General features: G+C 43.0%; 1 protein-coding gene across 1 annotated transcript; it reads left to right on the forward strand.

The window, feature by feature from the left end:
- Positions 1 to 478: 478 nt before the first annotated feature.
- LOC311127438 (calcium-binding protein 1-like) lies at positions 479 to 17,460 on the forward strand (the record flags this gene model as incomplete). Its single annotated transcript, XM_084159280.1, has 9 exons — positions 479 to 830; positions 959 to 1,059; positions 10,932 to 11,096; positions 13,127 to 13,157; positions 13,538 to 13,681; positions 14,406 to 14,515; positions 14,833 to 14,907; positions 15,040 to 15,112; positions 16,173 to 17,460. The coding sequence occupies 9 exons, from the start codon at positions 479 to 481 to the stop codon at positions 16,196 to 16,198; spliced, it is 1,077 nt and encodes a 358-aa protein (XP_084015406.1). The 3' UTR covers positions 16,199 to 17,460.
- Between the last annotated feature and the right edge of the window lie 1,047 nt (positions 17,461 to 18,507).

The raw sequence follows: 18,507 nt of genomic DNA on the forward strand, positions 1-18,507 counted from the left end.
CGGTTTATAGCAGGCAACTATAAATCCCCCTCCTAAGGCACTCAAATTCACTGATGCCTTATGCGCGTGTATACTATAGAAGCGACTGATTCGTCACTTTGCCTGACACGTAAGGACATCTTTATAATTGCGCGAGCAGGTGGCATTCAGAACTTTATAATTTCACAAGTGAGAGTGTGGGTGTGTGTTCTTAGTTTGCATTGTAGCCTAGGCTAGAGACACGCGAATAGGCTACTCAGAGGTGATCCAACAGGCTGCCCTGACTACACACTGGCTAAATGCTCAGCACCAGCACACAGGTGCATCTGTCTTCACAAGACCTTCAGTCTAGTCCTGGTATCTGCACACAGTAATACATTAAGGTAAAGGGAACGGCATCCGGCAATGAGCTCCTCTCTTCCCAAGAGCGAATCTACCACATCTCTGCTGAGAGCTTCGGCCGTGCCAGTGAGTCGGAGGTCCGAACATTCTGAGCATCATGGGTCGCGCAGCCACCGCAGTCACATTCATCAACCCGACGGAGGTAAAGATGTACCTGACGAGCCGTGTTGGACCGATGAGCGCGAGGCAAGAGCGCACAGACCCCTTTGTCAACCGAGGCATGCCGGTGGCAGGACAGACAGGAATGGCTGTGATAAACGTGGACATTCCCACCAACAAAGCAGCCACTACGATGACGGCTACAGCCAGGAAGAAATTAGAGAGCGGATGGATCGGAGTGGGAAAGACCGCAGTAAGTCGTCTAGACACCCACACCACCACCACCACAACACCTCAAGAGGTGACCTGCCGCCGGCGCATCACCACGGCAACGCACGTCCGGGCCGGAGGTCCTCGCCAACTCCATCCTATACAAAAAAATCCGACGATACTGCGTACTTTTTTGAATCAAAGGACATAATATATACTGGGTCGTCCACGAGTTTAAACTGTGACCCACCGGCAACGTCCACGCCAGTGCCTGGCCACGTTACCAGCCGCACCTCCAAAAGACTCAGCACAGCTCCATCCGAACATGACTCCAATCTGCACCCGATAGTGAAATCAGTCTTCGGGCAGGTACGTAGTAGCCCCGTGTCTAGACAGAACTACAACACATGATTACTCTCGAACAAACATTCAAAGTCAGCACAAGGATTCAACAAGTAGACGGGATTAATAGTCAGTATGAATACATTTACCCGCATTGACAAAAAACGGCGCACGACAGAAGTTCCCTTTTTATTCAATATGAATTTATGTATTATTTTAATTCAAGGGTCATTTCGAATTGTCATTTTAGACAACCTTTATAGGCTACACTGTCACTATACTGTAAAACTGACTGTCTCTAACAAAATGCAAAAATATTCAACTTAATTTTTACCGTTGTCCCGCTAATACATTGGCTTAAACCGCACTCTTATGCACGAATAAACGGGTAGGTGTTTTGTTGTGTAACAAAAATATGGGGAAAAACACGTTTAAAGGTCCAATGCAGCTGTTAATAAAAAAAAAAATCCATATAAAATAATTTCTGGGTAACAATTAAGTACATTACTGTGATTGTTTTCAATTAAAATGGTCAAAAATAAACAAAAATAGCTTCTTAGCAAAGAGCAATTTCTCAAGCAATAATTTTGCTAGGACTGTCTGGGAGTGGTCTGAGTTGGGAGGGAAAAATTGAAAATGAGCTGTTATTGGCAGAGAGGTTTGGAACTCTCTTTCTTATTGGTCTTTTGACAAATTTACAGCCAGTCACTAGGCAGGCCAAAACTGCATCCCACCAAAACAGGCTGAAATTTCAGGTGGTCTTTTCTCTTACACTAAAAAGGCATTATCATCATTTTCACAATTTCACAGTATTGTTCCAACCTCATAGTGTGGAAATATATATAAAACACAGGAAAATCACGTTTTTGACTGCACTGCACCTTTAACAGTAATTCATAACACAGAAATGTAGAATGTGTGACAACAGAGAAGGTATTATGGATTTTTCCAACTGCACAGTGCACTACACAATGTCTCAAACTTGTCCCCAAGATTCCAATGCCTTATTGTATTTGAAACAAAACAGTTTGAGACATATGAATAGTAGCCTATAAGTTAGATGATATAGCTCAGACAGCTCAGACGTGTGATATACACACCTAGAGAACATTTGAATTCTTCACGGTGTCAGGTTGGTCTGGAAGGGTCAAAGGTGAGGGACAGGTAGAGCAGCAACCCAAGCCAAAATGTGACCGGACACCCATTCACCCCTGTTGACCATATAAAAAATGTATGTGCGTTTTGAGTCCAAATGTAACTTCTGTGTATCTGATAATTAGTTGGATGGAGGGGTTGGCAGACTATCATTTATAGCGATATGAATATGGATACTCTCATCATGTCTGTTACCTGCAAAGGCAGGTGGATAAACTTTCCAATTCTGTGGAAATTGTAGCTGTGCTGAACACTCACATGCGCACACACACACACACACACACACACACACACACACACACACACACACACACACACACACACACACACACACACACACAGCTATTTGTGGTAAGTCACACTCACATCAAGTGTAAAAAAGAAAGTGACACTGAACAGTTACCAACAGATGGAGAGGTGAGGGTGGATTATAAAAGAAGGGTGCTTCTCCATCTCTTCATTCCTGCATTCCATCTCCTCTACCATCTATTAATACGAAAGCCATCCTCAAAGTCCTCATAAAATAGCCTCATTCCTATTCCTCTGTTGCTCTTCAAATAGGCTATCCAGTTTTTCTTTCTGTGGCTTTGAGATATTTGTCTCAGTGCTGAAGGAGATATAAAGCTCAGGAGGCAATACTTTCCCCATGTGTTAATGTGTGCCAGAAATAACTTCACTCAATCCAGGCCAGAGCTCTAATCAGTCACAGGAGTTCCAGGCAGCAAACCCCAATTTATACAGCACTGCTGTGCTCTATACTGCCTATCTCAATCTGCTCCACAGTGAGACAGTAGCCCTCTATCACTCTATCCAATCATTATGCTTTGAAATGGGATTACAGAAGGACCTCTAATGACAATATCTGTTAACACTTGCTTGCCTGTGAAATTGCTCAGCTGGAGGAGTTTTCATGTAGAAAAAGTGTGCAAGGTGACTGTGTCATTTGATGCTAGTTACTGTAAATCAGAGACTAGTCACAAAGCTCTCAGACTATTTCAATAGTATCAGATCTATAACTGGATATGCAGTATGGTTGTGTCCAATTAAGTAATAGCAAAATTTCAATGCAACTGAGAGTTGTGTTGTGGTGCCTAGATATTGCAAGATGTTCTGTTTGTCTGATACAAAGGTGTGTGTGTGTGTTTGCACAAAGGTGCATGTTTAGATCTTTGGTTGTGATACTCTATTAGGTGACACTGCCTTTCACATTTACATGTCATATCTTATCTTTTTATTGGCACAAGTATACTTTGAATAAATGTTTTGATATGTGTGTGAGTGAGAATATACCCACTGACATTCTATATTTCATATTTTCATCAAGGTCTGCATTCAATCCCTACAGAACCTATTCTCTGCCAGTGGAAGCTAAATATAGCGTTCCCAAGACCTGATTATAAGAGAGTTAAGGAGAGCAGCCTTTTGTGTGGTGGTAGAAACATTTAAATCCTTTGGCTAATGCGCTACCTGACAAAGCCAGTTTGCAAATTGGTGACTAAAGCAGGGATTCCTGCATAAGCAAAAATATTATCTCAAGCATCTATATAAATAGCATGCTTTCATTTTCATCAGAAGGAATTACTGAAATAGAGGGGCTATGAGGAAAGGTGGGGGGGGGTCATGAGAATAATAAGTGTGTAATGATTCATGATTCCTATCAATAAAGGAACATCTTGATCTAAATACAATATCCCTGTCTAGACTTATGAATAAATAAAACAACACACATTTTGGTCAGTTATGATAACATCATCATTACACTCTCAATTCATGGGGAACATAATTATCACAAACATTACTGCTTTCATATTTTCAATTAATTCCTATTGTTCTTAGCAGACTGTATGTCGATGTAGTCATACATGAATTATATGTAGTCTAAATTATCCAGCTCTATCCATTTATAGACCAATCCCAGGTAACAGCAGCACCTTGGTCAAGGACAGAACAGCAGTGGGTCTGTGTCCCACCTGGAATTATCACAAGTGACCTTCTGCCTGGTTTCTTAGTCACTATTGGGTCAAACTCTTCTTTTAGTCTATTCACAGCTTTCACTGTGGTATGGAGTACTTTATTTGACCTAAAGATACCTGTTCTGAGGAAGGGAAAATATTATTTGGAAGTCTGGGAAGAGCAGTAAATAGATGATAGTCTCTCACCAATGAAAAATCACCTCTGAGATGACACCACCAGATGGAGGTGGCTGCTCACAATATGTTAGTCAGAGAGTGTGCGTCTGTTTGTAAGATTTGTGTCAAGCATTTGTATTACTATAAACCATGGATACAAACACAAACCATTTTCAATGTATTCAAAGTGGTGTATCTGTGTGTGCATCAGTGTTTGATAACAGGTTCTGCAGTTTACCCAGCTTGAGTTAATAAGTTACACTCATTATTAAACTGTGTTGTGTGTTATTGATTTTGACAATCACACATTGGCAAATCCACAGTTCTCAGGTACAGGAGTGAGAGGGATAAATAGGAGGAAGGATCCGAGGCAGGTGGGTAGGCAGGCATGCTAACAGACCTAGGTTATGTAAGGAAAACACAGGACTCTTATTTTTCCTCGTCAGCTCCCTGTTCTCACAGCATCTGACAGCTCTCTGGTAAAATCACAGCTGAGACTTCCTTTTCCCTTGCTCCCTTTTCCTGCTATTGGTCTCCCCCCCTGCTCACTACATTCCCTTGTCACTCTTCCGCTAAATCATTTCCTCTTTCCCTCTATGGACCTCTCTCTCTCTCTCTCTCCTTTGTCAGTCTCATTCCTTTCCCTTTTTTATTGGTTCTCTGACCCTCTTTCCATCCCTCCCACCCTTCCTCTCCATCCCTCCCTCCTTCCCTCTCTCATGCCAGGGTCATACTGACCTTGATGAGGTCTGAAAGGGAAAGAGGAAAGAGGGGGGCAGAGAAAATGGAGAGAGAGCATGGATGACAGAAAATAGAGAGAAAAATGCAAGGCCTGGGTGGTAAAGGGAATGGAAAAGGAGGTGTGGATAAGCTGCTATGATGTAGGTATTGTCGTATGAACCACGTCATTTCTGTTTTCAATAGGTTTATAGCCCAAATACTATTTATAGCCACGGATGGGTATTTATACAGTCCATTAACGGATGGTTGTGAAGGAGCTAGATGTTTTCACTATTCAGTTAAATCCTCATTGAAATTTGAAGGATTAGACCGTGAAATCCAAGAGACTGTGTGTAATGACATGTGTGTCTGTGCGCATGTGCGTGCATGCGTGTGTTTGTGTGTGCGTATTAATAATTAATATTCATGGAAAACCTAAGGCTGTCCGTAGCCACTGAAAGAGGAAATCAGAGAGAGATTGAGAGAGAGATTGAGAGAGAGAGAGAGAGAGAGAGCGAGAGAGAGAGAGAGAGAGAGAGAGAGAGAGAGAGAGAGAGAGAGAGAGAGAGAGAGAGAGAGAGAGAGAGAGAGAGAGAGAGAGAGAGAGAGGTTAGAGCAGACGAGAGGCAGAAGAAAAAGAGAAGAGGAATATTGGCTGAGGTTGTCTAAAATACTTGAAATGTTGACAGCAAACTACTCCCCCTCCATTCTCCTTTAAAAAATGGAAAATGTTAATGAGCTTCTCTCTTCACTATCCCTATCACGGAATAAATTAGTTTCAAATGAAAGATGATAGTTTCATTGCCATAAAATAACAACCATTTCAACCTAATAAATTATTCAGACTTTAATTAAAACGACTGTTATATTTTACCTCAGGAGATGACATGTCACCATAGCCTCTCTCTGCCTGGGGTGCTTTTACAGGTCACTGACTGAATCCTCCTCTGGTGATCTTCACATACAGAGCTGTGAAGCTGTGAACATGCTACAAGGTCATCATCCCAATTCAACTGGTTTCTCAGGCTCAGCTCTCTTCCATAAGGAGACAGACATAAGGGTTATCCATTCTTCAATATTTACCCCCAGATTAAACTTAAATACAAAGTATAAAGTACATTATTAATCTAATTTATCAGAAGAACATCTGTATCTGAAATGTGAATATTGATGTGAGTCAATGTAGCATTATAATATACAGTAATAACTATAGGTAATTGGATGAGGCACAACATTTCTACTGTGCGACTAATATCTTCATCGTTGTACGGAGGTTACAGAATGGGCCCAAACTTACATACAGTACTGTAGTATAGTACATGGGGTATGGTACATGGGGTATGGTACATGGGGTATGGTACATGGGGTAAGTACATACATGGAATGAGAAAAGACATGCCATGACGGAATCATGAGAGATGATGTTATCAGCCCTCCCAGTCCCAGTCCCCTCTAGCGTGTGTGCATGTGTGTGAATGTGTGCTGCTTGTGGAAATACTAATGCATGCTTTCCTTTGTGTGATGACTGTGGGTGTCCATGGACTTGTTATTAGAACACATTATATAGGGATTTTTGCATGCATTGATGAGTGTATATCAGGATGTGTGTGAATGCAGTGAGCATGATTGTTTATGTGAATTTGCACCATTATGTAGGTTTAGTGAGCTGTGTGTGTGTTGTGCCTTTGCACACACTGGGCTGGCATTATGAGAGACGACGGCTCCTGATTCTGATTTCTGATGTGTTCTGATGTTCACAATGAGCCTCCGGTGAGGGGAAACCGAGAGGCAGAGTGAGAATAAATGAATGGAAGAGAGAGGATAGACGAGAGATAGGACCTTGGTGGGTAACTATGGGAAACAATTGACAAAGTCAAACAGGAAATTATGATGTTGATTATGTGAACAGTGGCAGCCACTGCAGGTGATTGCAGGGATTGCTATCAGCATCAGCATCCCTGTGACGTTTGCTGCCTAAAAGCTGAGACCCCTGTGGCTATCTAGCAAGTATATGCAGTGATTTGTGGTGTGTGTTTGCGTGTGTGTGTGGTCCATCATTCACATGCCTTTTATGTTCATTTGGTGCATATTTTGTAGAGCTTTGACTTTGATCTCAATACTGTCCCTTCTAGCTTAGCATGACTTTATGATTTGCGAACTCTTCTGTGTGTGTACATGTGTGTGTAAGAGAGAGGGGGAGGAAGGTAGCCTATCAGTTAAGAGTGTTGGGTCAGTAACCGAGAGGTCGCTGGTTAGAATCCCCGAGCCGACTAGGTGAAAGATCAGTCGATGTGCTCTTGAGCAAGGCACTTAACCTTATTGCTCCTGTAAGTTGCTCTGGAAAAGAGCATCTGCAAAATGACTAAAATGTAAATGAGGAGAGAGAGGGGAGGGAGAGGGAGAGAGAGAGGAGAGAGGAGAGAGGTTGAGGAGAAAAAGAGAGGGGGAAGAGAGAGCGTGTGTTATATTTTTAGCTCTGCAGCCCCACATCTGTGTGTGTTTAATCGAGTGTATGCGTGTGTTTGTGTATTTGGATTAGTGTCTCCAGTGTCTTGCTCGGGGGAAGGTAATATGTTAATGAGCTTCTTTACCACTGTCTTTTTGCAGAGATGGTTTAAATCTGTGCAACAGAGTGAGGGAGAGAGATGGGAGAGGGAGGGGAAAAAAGAGAGAGAGACTGAGGGAGAGAGAGAGAGGATGGTGAGCGAATGAATAAGCAATCTTGCATTTTGTGCTTTGAGCGCTTGCATCTCTCTAAGACATGCCTGCCTCCTCTCCCTCTCATGTCTTTGTCACTTTGATCTTTCATTCTTTGTTGTATTTCTTTGCTTTCCTCCATTTAAGATTACCTCTCCTCTTCCCTCTCACCCCGTGACTCCCAGTGTCATTCCCTCTAGGTCCTCTGTTGATCCTGTGCAACCTCACTCTCCCGCTCTTTCTCTCTGCGTGTCTCTCTCTCCCTAAATTCCCTCGTCTTAGCTTGTGACCCACTGAACCCCCTTTCCTTTAACCCCCTTTCTCTTTATCCCATGCATGCATAGAAACACATGCACATGCAAACACACACGCAAACACGTGCACACACACCACACAGGCATACTAACACAGACACGTGCACACACACCACATACCGAGAGGGACTTCACCATGGGGAACTCAGTCAAATCTCACTTCTCCAAGAAGGTAAGGTTTTCTGTACTGTGTTCTGGCTGTGGTCCACCTGAATGAACCCCTGACTGTCTGTGGTGCATGTCTGTCTCACTATGTGTCCTTAATTTAGCTGGAGGCAATTGGACCACACTGGACCTTTTTGACCCTGGGATTGTGTCACAGGTTGGTGGCACCTAAATTGGGGAGAACGGGCTCGTGGAATGGAGTAGGTGACTGGAGTGGAGTAGGTGGTATCAAATACATCAAACACATGGTTTCCAGGTGTTTCATGCCATTCCATTTGCTCCGTTCCGGCCATTATTATGAGCCGTTCTCCCCTCAGCAGCCTCCACTGGATTGTGTACAGTAGTATTGGACTGTGAGAGACTTGGTTTTGGAGCACACTGCTGTACTGACTGTGGGGCATCTCAGTCAGTCTTCTGGTCTGAGGAGCAGTGCTCTCGCTCTTACAGGCTAGTTGTGAATATTAGAGGAGACAGGACAACCTAGTGTCTCATGCTGTTGTCTCATCCACCCCACTGAACCACTGTAACTAAAATAGTCTGCTGACCAGTCTAGAATACCGACTGTGAAGCTTGAAATAATTTGTGGACTGGATGGCGACAATACAACTCTACCGTGCATTAGGACTGTATTGTGTCTGTTTTTCCAGATTTCTTTGTCATAGATATATACCAGATGGACATATAACTGTTATTCCCTACTGAATGTCAGTTGTGCTGGAGTGACTGTGTTGGAGTCCTCAGTGTAGCCAATGATGCTCAACCGTCACTCAGCTGGAGTTGACAGTGTCTAGTTGTGTCCTGGAACCTGCCAGCTGGGATGAGTGGTGTCAATGAGCAGGCTCATGTCAAGATCAACCACATGAGTCAAACTGGCGTTACCACTTCACCTCTTTAGAGGGGATTCAGTGGCGCAGACAAACCAACAGGTAGCGCTATCCTGTTTAACCCTGCCTGCAGAAGCGCCATGAACCGTAACCTGATTTTAGCAGACACTTTGTGTACACAGGTTGTTTTTGCAAACGGTTGATGTTCATTGTTCTATACATGGACTACAAACTGGATTTGACTGAGCGGCGTATATCTATAGAATGGATATATTGGGTTTAGTTTTAAGGTATCTGCCAGCGCTACATGCTTAGTCTGTGTACAACAATGACAGCCACAGCTCTTTAGCTATCTAGTACAAAGATAACTGCACAATAAAGACATGATTTCATGTTCAGTGGGAGCACTGGTTCACCATGCATCAGGGATATAAATCCCCTTCAGCAGCTGTACATCCTTGAGCGTCTACAGTACAATACGACAAGCAACTGTTGAAGCCATCTGGTAGATAGGGAGGTTACTGCTTGACCGCGTCTCACACTCAAATATTGCTTTAGCTGCCATTTCAATGTAATAATGTTTTTACATATGTCTCTGCATTAGTAGTGATTTTGGTGACACACTGGACCTTCAGATAATCAGCACTGCTTTGTGCATCACTTTGTGCACTGTAGCAGGGCAGGAGCTGGCACTAGAAATTCCACAGCAACAGATGGAGTATGAAGGTCATCCAAAAAATCCCACCAAGCGAATTAAAACCCAACCAAGGGAGGGAAGGAAGGATAGTGGGCAGGGATAGAGAGAGAGCTCTCTCGCTGCTGAGAAAGGCTAATTTTGGGGGAAACAAACAATGGAGGGAAATAGAGTTATGTCCTTAATTTGCCTGCTCAGTGTTCCTTGTATAGTGACACTTTTGCCATAAGCCTGTCAGCATTCCAGTCTCTGAACACAGCTCAGCTCTGCCCACTGAAGGCACTCTTTTCTGTTTGTCATTAGACTGCAGAAAGTTTGGCCCTTATTTGCCTTGGTGCAGATTAATATTTGTAAAGGTTTCTAATGGTGGCCGATGTTCCCCTCCTCTTTAATTAACCTGTGGCTCTGTCTGTAATTGGGGCTGTGCCTTGTGTGGCCTGCCGCTGCCCCCTGGTCCACAGACTAATTGGTCATTATAATGTAATGGCTGGATGGATTTGATTCCTTCCATCATTGGGACAATGGCTAATTGGAACAAGCACGAATAAGCCATCCATCTCTTTTATATGCAAGTGGCTTTCCTGTGATTAATAAAACCCTGGATTTAAAGAGTAAATGGACTTTAGACAAAATTATGCATTGACAACCCTACATTGTAACCAGTAATGAGTGTGACCATTGTTGGGGTAGCTGTCACAGGGAACACTGTACCACTATTACACTGTGCCTATGTCAAAAGCAGAATGGCTTGCAGATATTTCTTTGGGTCTTCCTGCGTGCCCTCTCTTGGATTGGTCTGATTGTCTTAGTTAGCTGTTGTGTCTCTTTGATTATATAAATCTGGCAGTGTTCTGAGTCAAATAAGTGTCCTCAGCTTCACAGAGAGCATCCTTGGGACGGATGGATGGGTGGCATCCATTGCCCCATTCACTGAACCCAACCCCTGACTGTGTTCCTTTCACATGACTGACACCCTGACCAACCCCATTACCATCCTGACCTCTGACCTCACAGGGTCTAACAGACCTCAGCCTCTCTACCTCCACCTCCATCCACCCACCCTCATGCCAGCTAGCCTCTTGTTGTTGTCTGACTCCATGTTGTCCATCCACAAGCTGAGTCACAGTCTGTGTCCCTGTCTCTGCCCCTGCGCCTGCGCCTCTATCTCCTGGCCCCACACCCTGGATATCTGTGGCCCCAGGACCAGAAGAAGAACTACAGAGCAGTGCAGTCCTGTGAGGAGGGGACTGGGGGTGCCTATCTTGAGCCACTAGTGGCTATGGCCCAGAATGGAGGCAACATGCACAACATACTGGGGCCTGCCTGCATCTTTCTACGCAAGGGCTTCGCTGAGAGCCGGCAGGCTGTACGTAAGTCCAGACACAAACAGACACATGCCTATTATGCATGCAGAGACACATTTACAGTATGTAGCTGCACGTAATAAAACAGCTATGTTCACAAAAGCACACAATCATACAGACATTCTGTCTTTGTCTGCTTCCTTTTCACCCACGTTGACCAATACACTCCTTATGGACTGAAAGAAGAAGGTAATGGACTCAAAATATTTGCAGTAACCTACGTATAGAATGCCTGCCAGTTGGTGTGAAGATAAGTGTATATGTATGTGACTGTGTGTGTATGTGATGGCACTCATTGCCATTTGTGTAACGCTGATAGATTGTAAGTCCTTGTGGTACACCTAGTATTACTCTGACAGAATGCTATACTGAGTACTAAAGTCTGCGTGGATGTCTTCATCTGTCTCACTCTCACTGTGATCAGTGTCAAGGCCTTGTCGTTAAGGGAAATGTGCACTGACCTCTCCTTGGTAGACTAGCATCGTTCATAGCCTGTCCTGATGATGTGCTCTGTTCTGGGGATGTAGGGGTGGAGGCGGGGCCTAGACTTTCAACTTGAGAGAGAACAAAAGGAACTCCTTCAGTCCATGTTCCCCACAACTCACCACCAACCTTCAAAGGTGGCATAAGTAGATAGGCTACTCAGACAAGCATCAAACAAATTCTCTAAACTAAGTTGCATTTGGGTAGCCTGACGACTCACACTAAATTATTCCGCTGTTCTGTCGTTCGCTACATACTTTAGTCTGAGACTGCCATCATTGAAGTAATTTGTCACGAGGGGCGTTGTACAAAACAAAGACATCAACGATTGGATTGTCTCTAACCAATCAGAGTAGCAAAGCCAATGACGCGTTTTCAAACCGTTGCTTTACCCACGTGTGTTCTGGCCCAACCAATCGGTTTCTGGACCAATCCGACGGCTCCGAATGTGTTCGCACTCGGTGAAGGGTTGGGGAGCTACTCAGATCCAGACTTATTGCGGAGAAGGAACTAACGTCGGTGGGCGTGGCGTAGCATTTGTCCGGAGCAAGGAGTCTGGGTAGCCAGGCAAGCGTTTGGGTTCATCATTACATGATTTAAAACAAGAAAGGGGTTGCACACATGACGAAGGTACTCTATGACATATTATACTGAACAAAAATATAAACGCAACATGTAAAGTGTTGGTCCCATGTTTCATGAGCTGAAATAAAAGATCCCAGAAATGTTCCATACGCACAAAAAGCTTATTTCTCTCAAACTTTGTGCACACATTTGTTTACATCCCTTTTAGTGAGCATTTCTCCTTTGCCAAGATAATCCATACCCCTGACAGGTGTGGCATATCAAGAAGCTGATTAAACAGCATGATCATTTCACAGGTGCATCTTGTGCTGGGGACAATAAAAGGCCACTCTAAAATGTCCAGTTTTGTCACTCAACACAATGCCACAGATTGCAATTGGCATACTGACTGCAGGAATGTCCACCAGAGCTGTTGCCAGATAATTTAATGTTAATTTCTCTACCATAAGCCGCCTCCAACGTCGTTTCAGAGAATTTGGCAATTTGGCAGTACGTCCAACTGGCCTCACAACCGCAGACCATGCCAGCCCAGGACCTCCACATCCGGCTTCTTCAGCTGCGGGATCGTCTGAGACCAGCCACCTGGACAGCTGAAGAATATGAGGAGTATTTCTGACTGAAATAAAGCCCTTTTGTGGGGAAAAACGAATTCTGATTGGCTGGGACTGGCTCCTCAGTGGGTTGGCCTGGCTCCCAAGTGGGTGGTCCTATGCCCTCCCAGGCCCACCCATGGCTGTGCCCCTGCCCAGTCATGTGAAATCCATAGACTAAGGCCTAATGAATTTATTTCTATTGACTGATTTCCTTATATGAACTGTAACTCAGTAAAATCTTTGAACTTGTCACGTTGTGTTTATATTTTTGTTGAATTTATAATATCTGACAAGAGTTTTGTAGCATTATGAGTCATCACTTGTAGAATGACACTTGCTGAATCCTAACCCTGTCTTGTGATTCTTTACAGGATAGAGAGCTGAGGCCGGAGGAAATGGATGGTAAGTCTCATTATACAGGAGCATACAGCTTAAATTACAAAGAGCCTTCATATTGCATGGTATTACATAGTCCAGATCGGGCTGTAGCATTCCTCACTGGTTTAGATGCATATAAACAAAGGGTCTGCCTGACCTTGGTAAACTTTCATTCTCATATTGAATGCCTTTAAGTGCCTTTCCATGGACTCATTGTGAAATATTTTCTGCCAGAAAACATCATAGATCATGCGTACTGTTCCAAGCTTACACAAGCTTACCTCTCACTCTCATGTTCATTATAACACTACACTCATTGTAGTAGTAACAATAAAACAACAATGATTTTGATAATGTGGTTGAAAAACCCAATTGATATTTCCCTATTTGTGCCTCTCTCTCAGAGTTGCGTGAGGCTTTTAAAGAGTTTGACAAAGACAAAGATGGCTTCATCGGCTGCAAAGACCTGGGCAACTGCATGAGAACCATGGGCTACATGCCTACTGAGATGGAGCTGATAGAACTGAGCCAACAGATCAATATGAACTGTGAGTAACTCTGTGTGTGTGTCTAGTAAGATAGGGAGAATGTCGTGAGCGTAAATGTCCGCTCCTGCATCTGTCTCTAGCCTTTTCCTTTTTTAACTCTCTTTTATTATTCTCCCTCTCTCTCTCTCTCTCTCTCTCTCTCTCTCTCTCTCTCTCTCTCTCTCTCTCTCTCTCTCTCTCTCTCTCTCTCTCTCTCTCTCTCTCTCTCTCTCTCTACCTACCTCTCTCTATCTCTCTCTCTACCTCTCTCTCTCTCTCTCTCTACCTCTCTTTACCTCTCTTTACCTCTCTCTCTCTACCTCTCTCTCTCTACCTCTCTCTCTCTCTACCTCTCTCTCTCTCTCTCTCTCTCTACCTCTCTCTCTCTACCTCTCTCTCTCTCTCTCTCTCTATCTCTCTCTCTCTCTCACTCTTCCCTCCGCTAACACACACTCAAAGACTTTCACTCACCATTACACACAGGCCTCTGAACATTCAAGGTCCAATATCTCTGACGTAGATCCCTTTAACAATTAACCCTGAAAGGAACATAAAATCACATCCATCCTATAAATACTCTATGGGCTTTGGGAACATTGATGGCTTAATATGATGCTGTACATATGACAGTAGCTTAAATCTTGCCAGCCTTGTCTTTCTGTCCTCTTTTGCATGTTTCTGTCATTGTGCAAATGTCCCTGTAGATGTATTCTGTATAAATGAATGATTCCTCTATCTCACAAAGTGGGAGGACATGTTGACTTTGAGGACTTTGTGGAGCTGATGGGGCCAAAACTTCTTGCTGAAACAGCAGATATGATCGGGGTCAAGGAGCTGAGGGATGCTTTTAAAGAGGTAAGAATAAGGGATGGAGAGAAAGAAGGGTGGGTTGGAATGAGAAAAGAATAAGAGAGAGAGAAAGTGATGGGAATAGAGTGAGAGGGAAAGGAAGATAATTAAAATAGAAATGAGATAATAGAGAAAGAAATAACCAAATCCAAAGGGGTTGAAAGAAAGCTAGAAAGATTTAAGGTAAAATAAAGTTGATTAAATGAGGAGAAGCACTACTTACATGGGGAACTCAATAGTCATTTGGGAGAGATGACGGTATTGGGAAAGGGCAGAATACAATATTGCATGATTAACTAGTTCATTATTAATTACTCTTTCAGTTTGACACCAATGGTGATGACAAGATCAGCACATCAGAACTCAGAGAAGCAATGAAAAAACTTCTGGGTCAACAGGTAAGAAAAGTAGTTTTTCTGTTTGTGAGTTTTTCCATCTTTCACTCAACCTGTCCACGCATCTGTCTGATCCTGTCACTGTAGCCTACATCTGAGTAGTGTTATTTCTTGGTTCTTTCCCTGTTCTGCTAGGTTGGTCACAGAGACCTAGAGGACATCCTGCGGGACATTGACCTGAATGGAGACGGCCACGTAGACTTTGAAGGTGAGCTATCTAAGTGGGTTCTAAGATACCTCCTTGTAGGATGTTATTTGACAGGTATTATCTTTGTTATTTTTCGTTGTATGAAACATCCCAGTGGGAGCCTACCAGTTGAATCAACGTTGTGTCCACGTCATTTCAACGTGGATTTGCAAAAAGTCATCAATGTAAAGGAATTTCGGGAATGTCTTTTTTTCACCCAACTTTTAACCTAAATCCAATGACATGGTTCAAATTGTTGTTGATTTCACGTTGAATTGAGAACTAAATCAAATGTAAATCAAAACTAGACGTTGAACTGACGTCTGTGCCCAGTAGGATGATATTGCAGCACCTGAGAAATCCCTCTCATGGTCCACTGTTCATATCCAACCAACCCCTTCGGGATTGCCGATATTGCTCAAAGTGAGCTCCCTCATACTGTGTTCAATAAAGCAAGCTAGAAAATCTTGTGGAGACTATTCCCTTCGGACACTTTCACACACTCAAATACAAACACAGTGCACAAACACTCTCTGTCTGCCTACCGCTCACACACTCTCTCCATCACACACACACTCTATCTCCAACTGCACACTCACATTATCTCTCACACACACATACAAGCACATACACATGCATAGACACGCTGCCTCAGTGCCAATCCCCCCACACACACAGTTTGAGTCAGGATACTCCAGCACCATGCTGAGAGTGAGGTGGGAGGAAGAAGGGAGTCGGGCTATCTGTCAGATTATCTCCACACCAAAGGATTATGTCACCTCATAGATGACCAAGAGAACAAGGAAAACATACTACCGGTGGGACAAAAATAGCAATGTGCTGCTATTCTTACTAGAACCATTACACACTAAATCCATCAATGTTTATGATCCCCAGTGCTCATTTAGAAATATAATTGTTGCTATGAAAATATATTTATTTTTATTGGCTGATTGCAGCACATACAGTTCTTCAAAGCGCCATGATCTTCAGTACCATGCATTTAGGGGATCAGCCGCTACACTTGAAGTAAATCATGTTTGTTCTCTATCTCTGTGGTTTTATTCATCTTACCCCTCAGAGTTTGTACGGATGATGTCTCGCTGAGTGACAGGTTAAGCACCTGTAGGTCATGATACTGACTGGCCCCTTTCCTGGTAAGAGAGGAAGAGATGAAGAGAAGGAGAAGAGATGCCAGAGCCCTTACCAACGGACCACTTACCTCTGACTTCTGAACAACAGAAGGGGAAAACGACATATCAACCCTGCCCTGCTACTGCCACATCCGAAGAGAGCACAGAAGCTGACGGAACAACATCAGCGATCATTATGATGTATGCTGCTGTCTCTAAGAGCAAAACAGAACAACGGCCAGCCTCCCACAATTTTACATTGTACATTTGCTATATTAGAGAAAACATTTGTAGGTGTTTACAGGGGCTAAAGAGCAATGTGATGTTTGAGCTACTTACACTCATTGCCATGGTTGGTTAAGGCTGTAGCAAAGTAAAGGAGACATATTGACATTTTTAACACTTTCTTATGCCAGCGTCTCCCATAACTAGCCTAAAGCAGTATATTCCCCTCTGGGGCTTTGTAATCCTAAGATAAACTTTTGAATGGCAATATTATTTCAATGTATCTACTGTCAAAATATGTATTGTTCGTGTGTGTACGTGTTTGTTTGAGTGTACCTCAATTCTCCCATATTGTAAGATTCCATATGTCTTAAGCTACTGTAGAGTTAGTGTCAAACCCATGGTATATGCTAGCCAACTGTCTCTATCTTGAATTACATCTCATGTATTAGCACTGATGCACTTCTTTAGATTTTATTATTATCAAACACATATCGAGTTACATTATACAAGCTTTGAACATAGATGGGCAACTGCTTTGATAAAGGAAAGAGCAGTTTCATGAAAACTGAAGACTCTGGGGAATGGGGTAACAATCATAATTAAACTGTTTACGTCTGGCCAACCCAATACCCAATAATTTGCACATTGTTATGCATGAATACTGAGAATGCATGCTCCACTTTTGATTTAACCAGACACACTGTCACACTGTCACTCCATACAAATCAACAATGTGCACCACAGACAAACATACACACTGTAATTTATTGTGGTGATCAACAAAACACTGAAACCTGTGTCTCTCTATGTGTGTGTGAGATCAGTGTGTATCTCTGTACTGATGAGAGTGTGTTTCTGTTTGAGTGTAGAACTTGTGAGTTTTTGTGTGTCTCCCTTATGCAGTCTTATTTGTGACTTTGAATTTGTCTTGTGCGATTCTATGCATGCCAAATACTAAAACAATGTGTAGCGTAGTAGATGAAAATAAAGAGCTTTATTGCAATTATACACTGTGTGTGTGACCTTGTCTATCTGCATTCAGAGCAGAGAGCAATCAGACTGGACCTGGGATATACACTGAGTGGTGCATCGTGGGAGGACTGAGAGGGAGGCATCGCGCCGGGGTCCAGACCGGACCAGGTGTGCTACGGGGAGGCAGGAAAGGAGAGGAGTGTACTGCGTCCGAAGCCGGAGCCACCACCGAGGCTAGATGCCTACCCGGACCCTCCCCTATTGAGTCAGGTTTTTGTGGCCGGAGTCCGCACTTTTGGGGGGGGGGGGGGGGGGGTACTGTCACGACCCTGACCTTGAGAACCCTGTTATTCTCTAGGTAGTTTGGTCTCTCTGATTGGGGATCATACTTAGGCAGCCATTTTGCCTACCTATGTTGTGGGATCTTGTTTCTGTTTAGGCTTGTTGCTGTTAGCCTTTAGAACTTCACGTTCTGTTGCTTTTGTTATTTTGTCAAGTGTTTGTTTAATAAATTAAACATGTACGCATACTACGCTGCACCTTGGTCCGACCATTTATACAACGGACGTGACACAATGCCATATTAGAATGGCAATTTGCATAGCATTTTTACTAATCTCAACAATATTACATAAATTACTTTACATCAGCTTTTATAGTTAGGCCTAGTTAAGGATTGTTAAATGAGGACTGATGTCAAATTTGAACAAATTATGCATTTATTTTGGGTCCAAACATGAATATTCAATTACATTGAAATTAAGGCATTTTCGGATGGTGTATATAGTTCAATGTCCTTCAATTTCAAATGATCCATGTTCTTCCATCATGTTTTCCACATGTTCAGACTACATTTTGAGATAATATGTGACAAAGTGCAGTTTTTCTATTACTATTATAAGCATTATTTTATAGATTATCTGTAGTCTGAATATTGATTAATTGACACCAAGGCGAATGTAGTTTAACCAATTTATATTGCATAAATTATTTTATTTTATTTTGTGGCACTCGCTTGGAGGGCTGTAAGAAAACTCAAAATCAGTCACCAAAGATATGGGATAAAAGGCAAGAATTCAGTTG

The sequence above is a fragment of the Coregonus lavaretus genome (assembly GCF_964263955.1).
Source record: "Coregonus lavaretus genome assembly, chromosome: 4".
NCBI lineage: Eukaryota > Metazoa > Chordata > Actinopteri > Salmoniformes > Salmonidae > Coregonus > Coregonus lavaretus.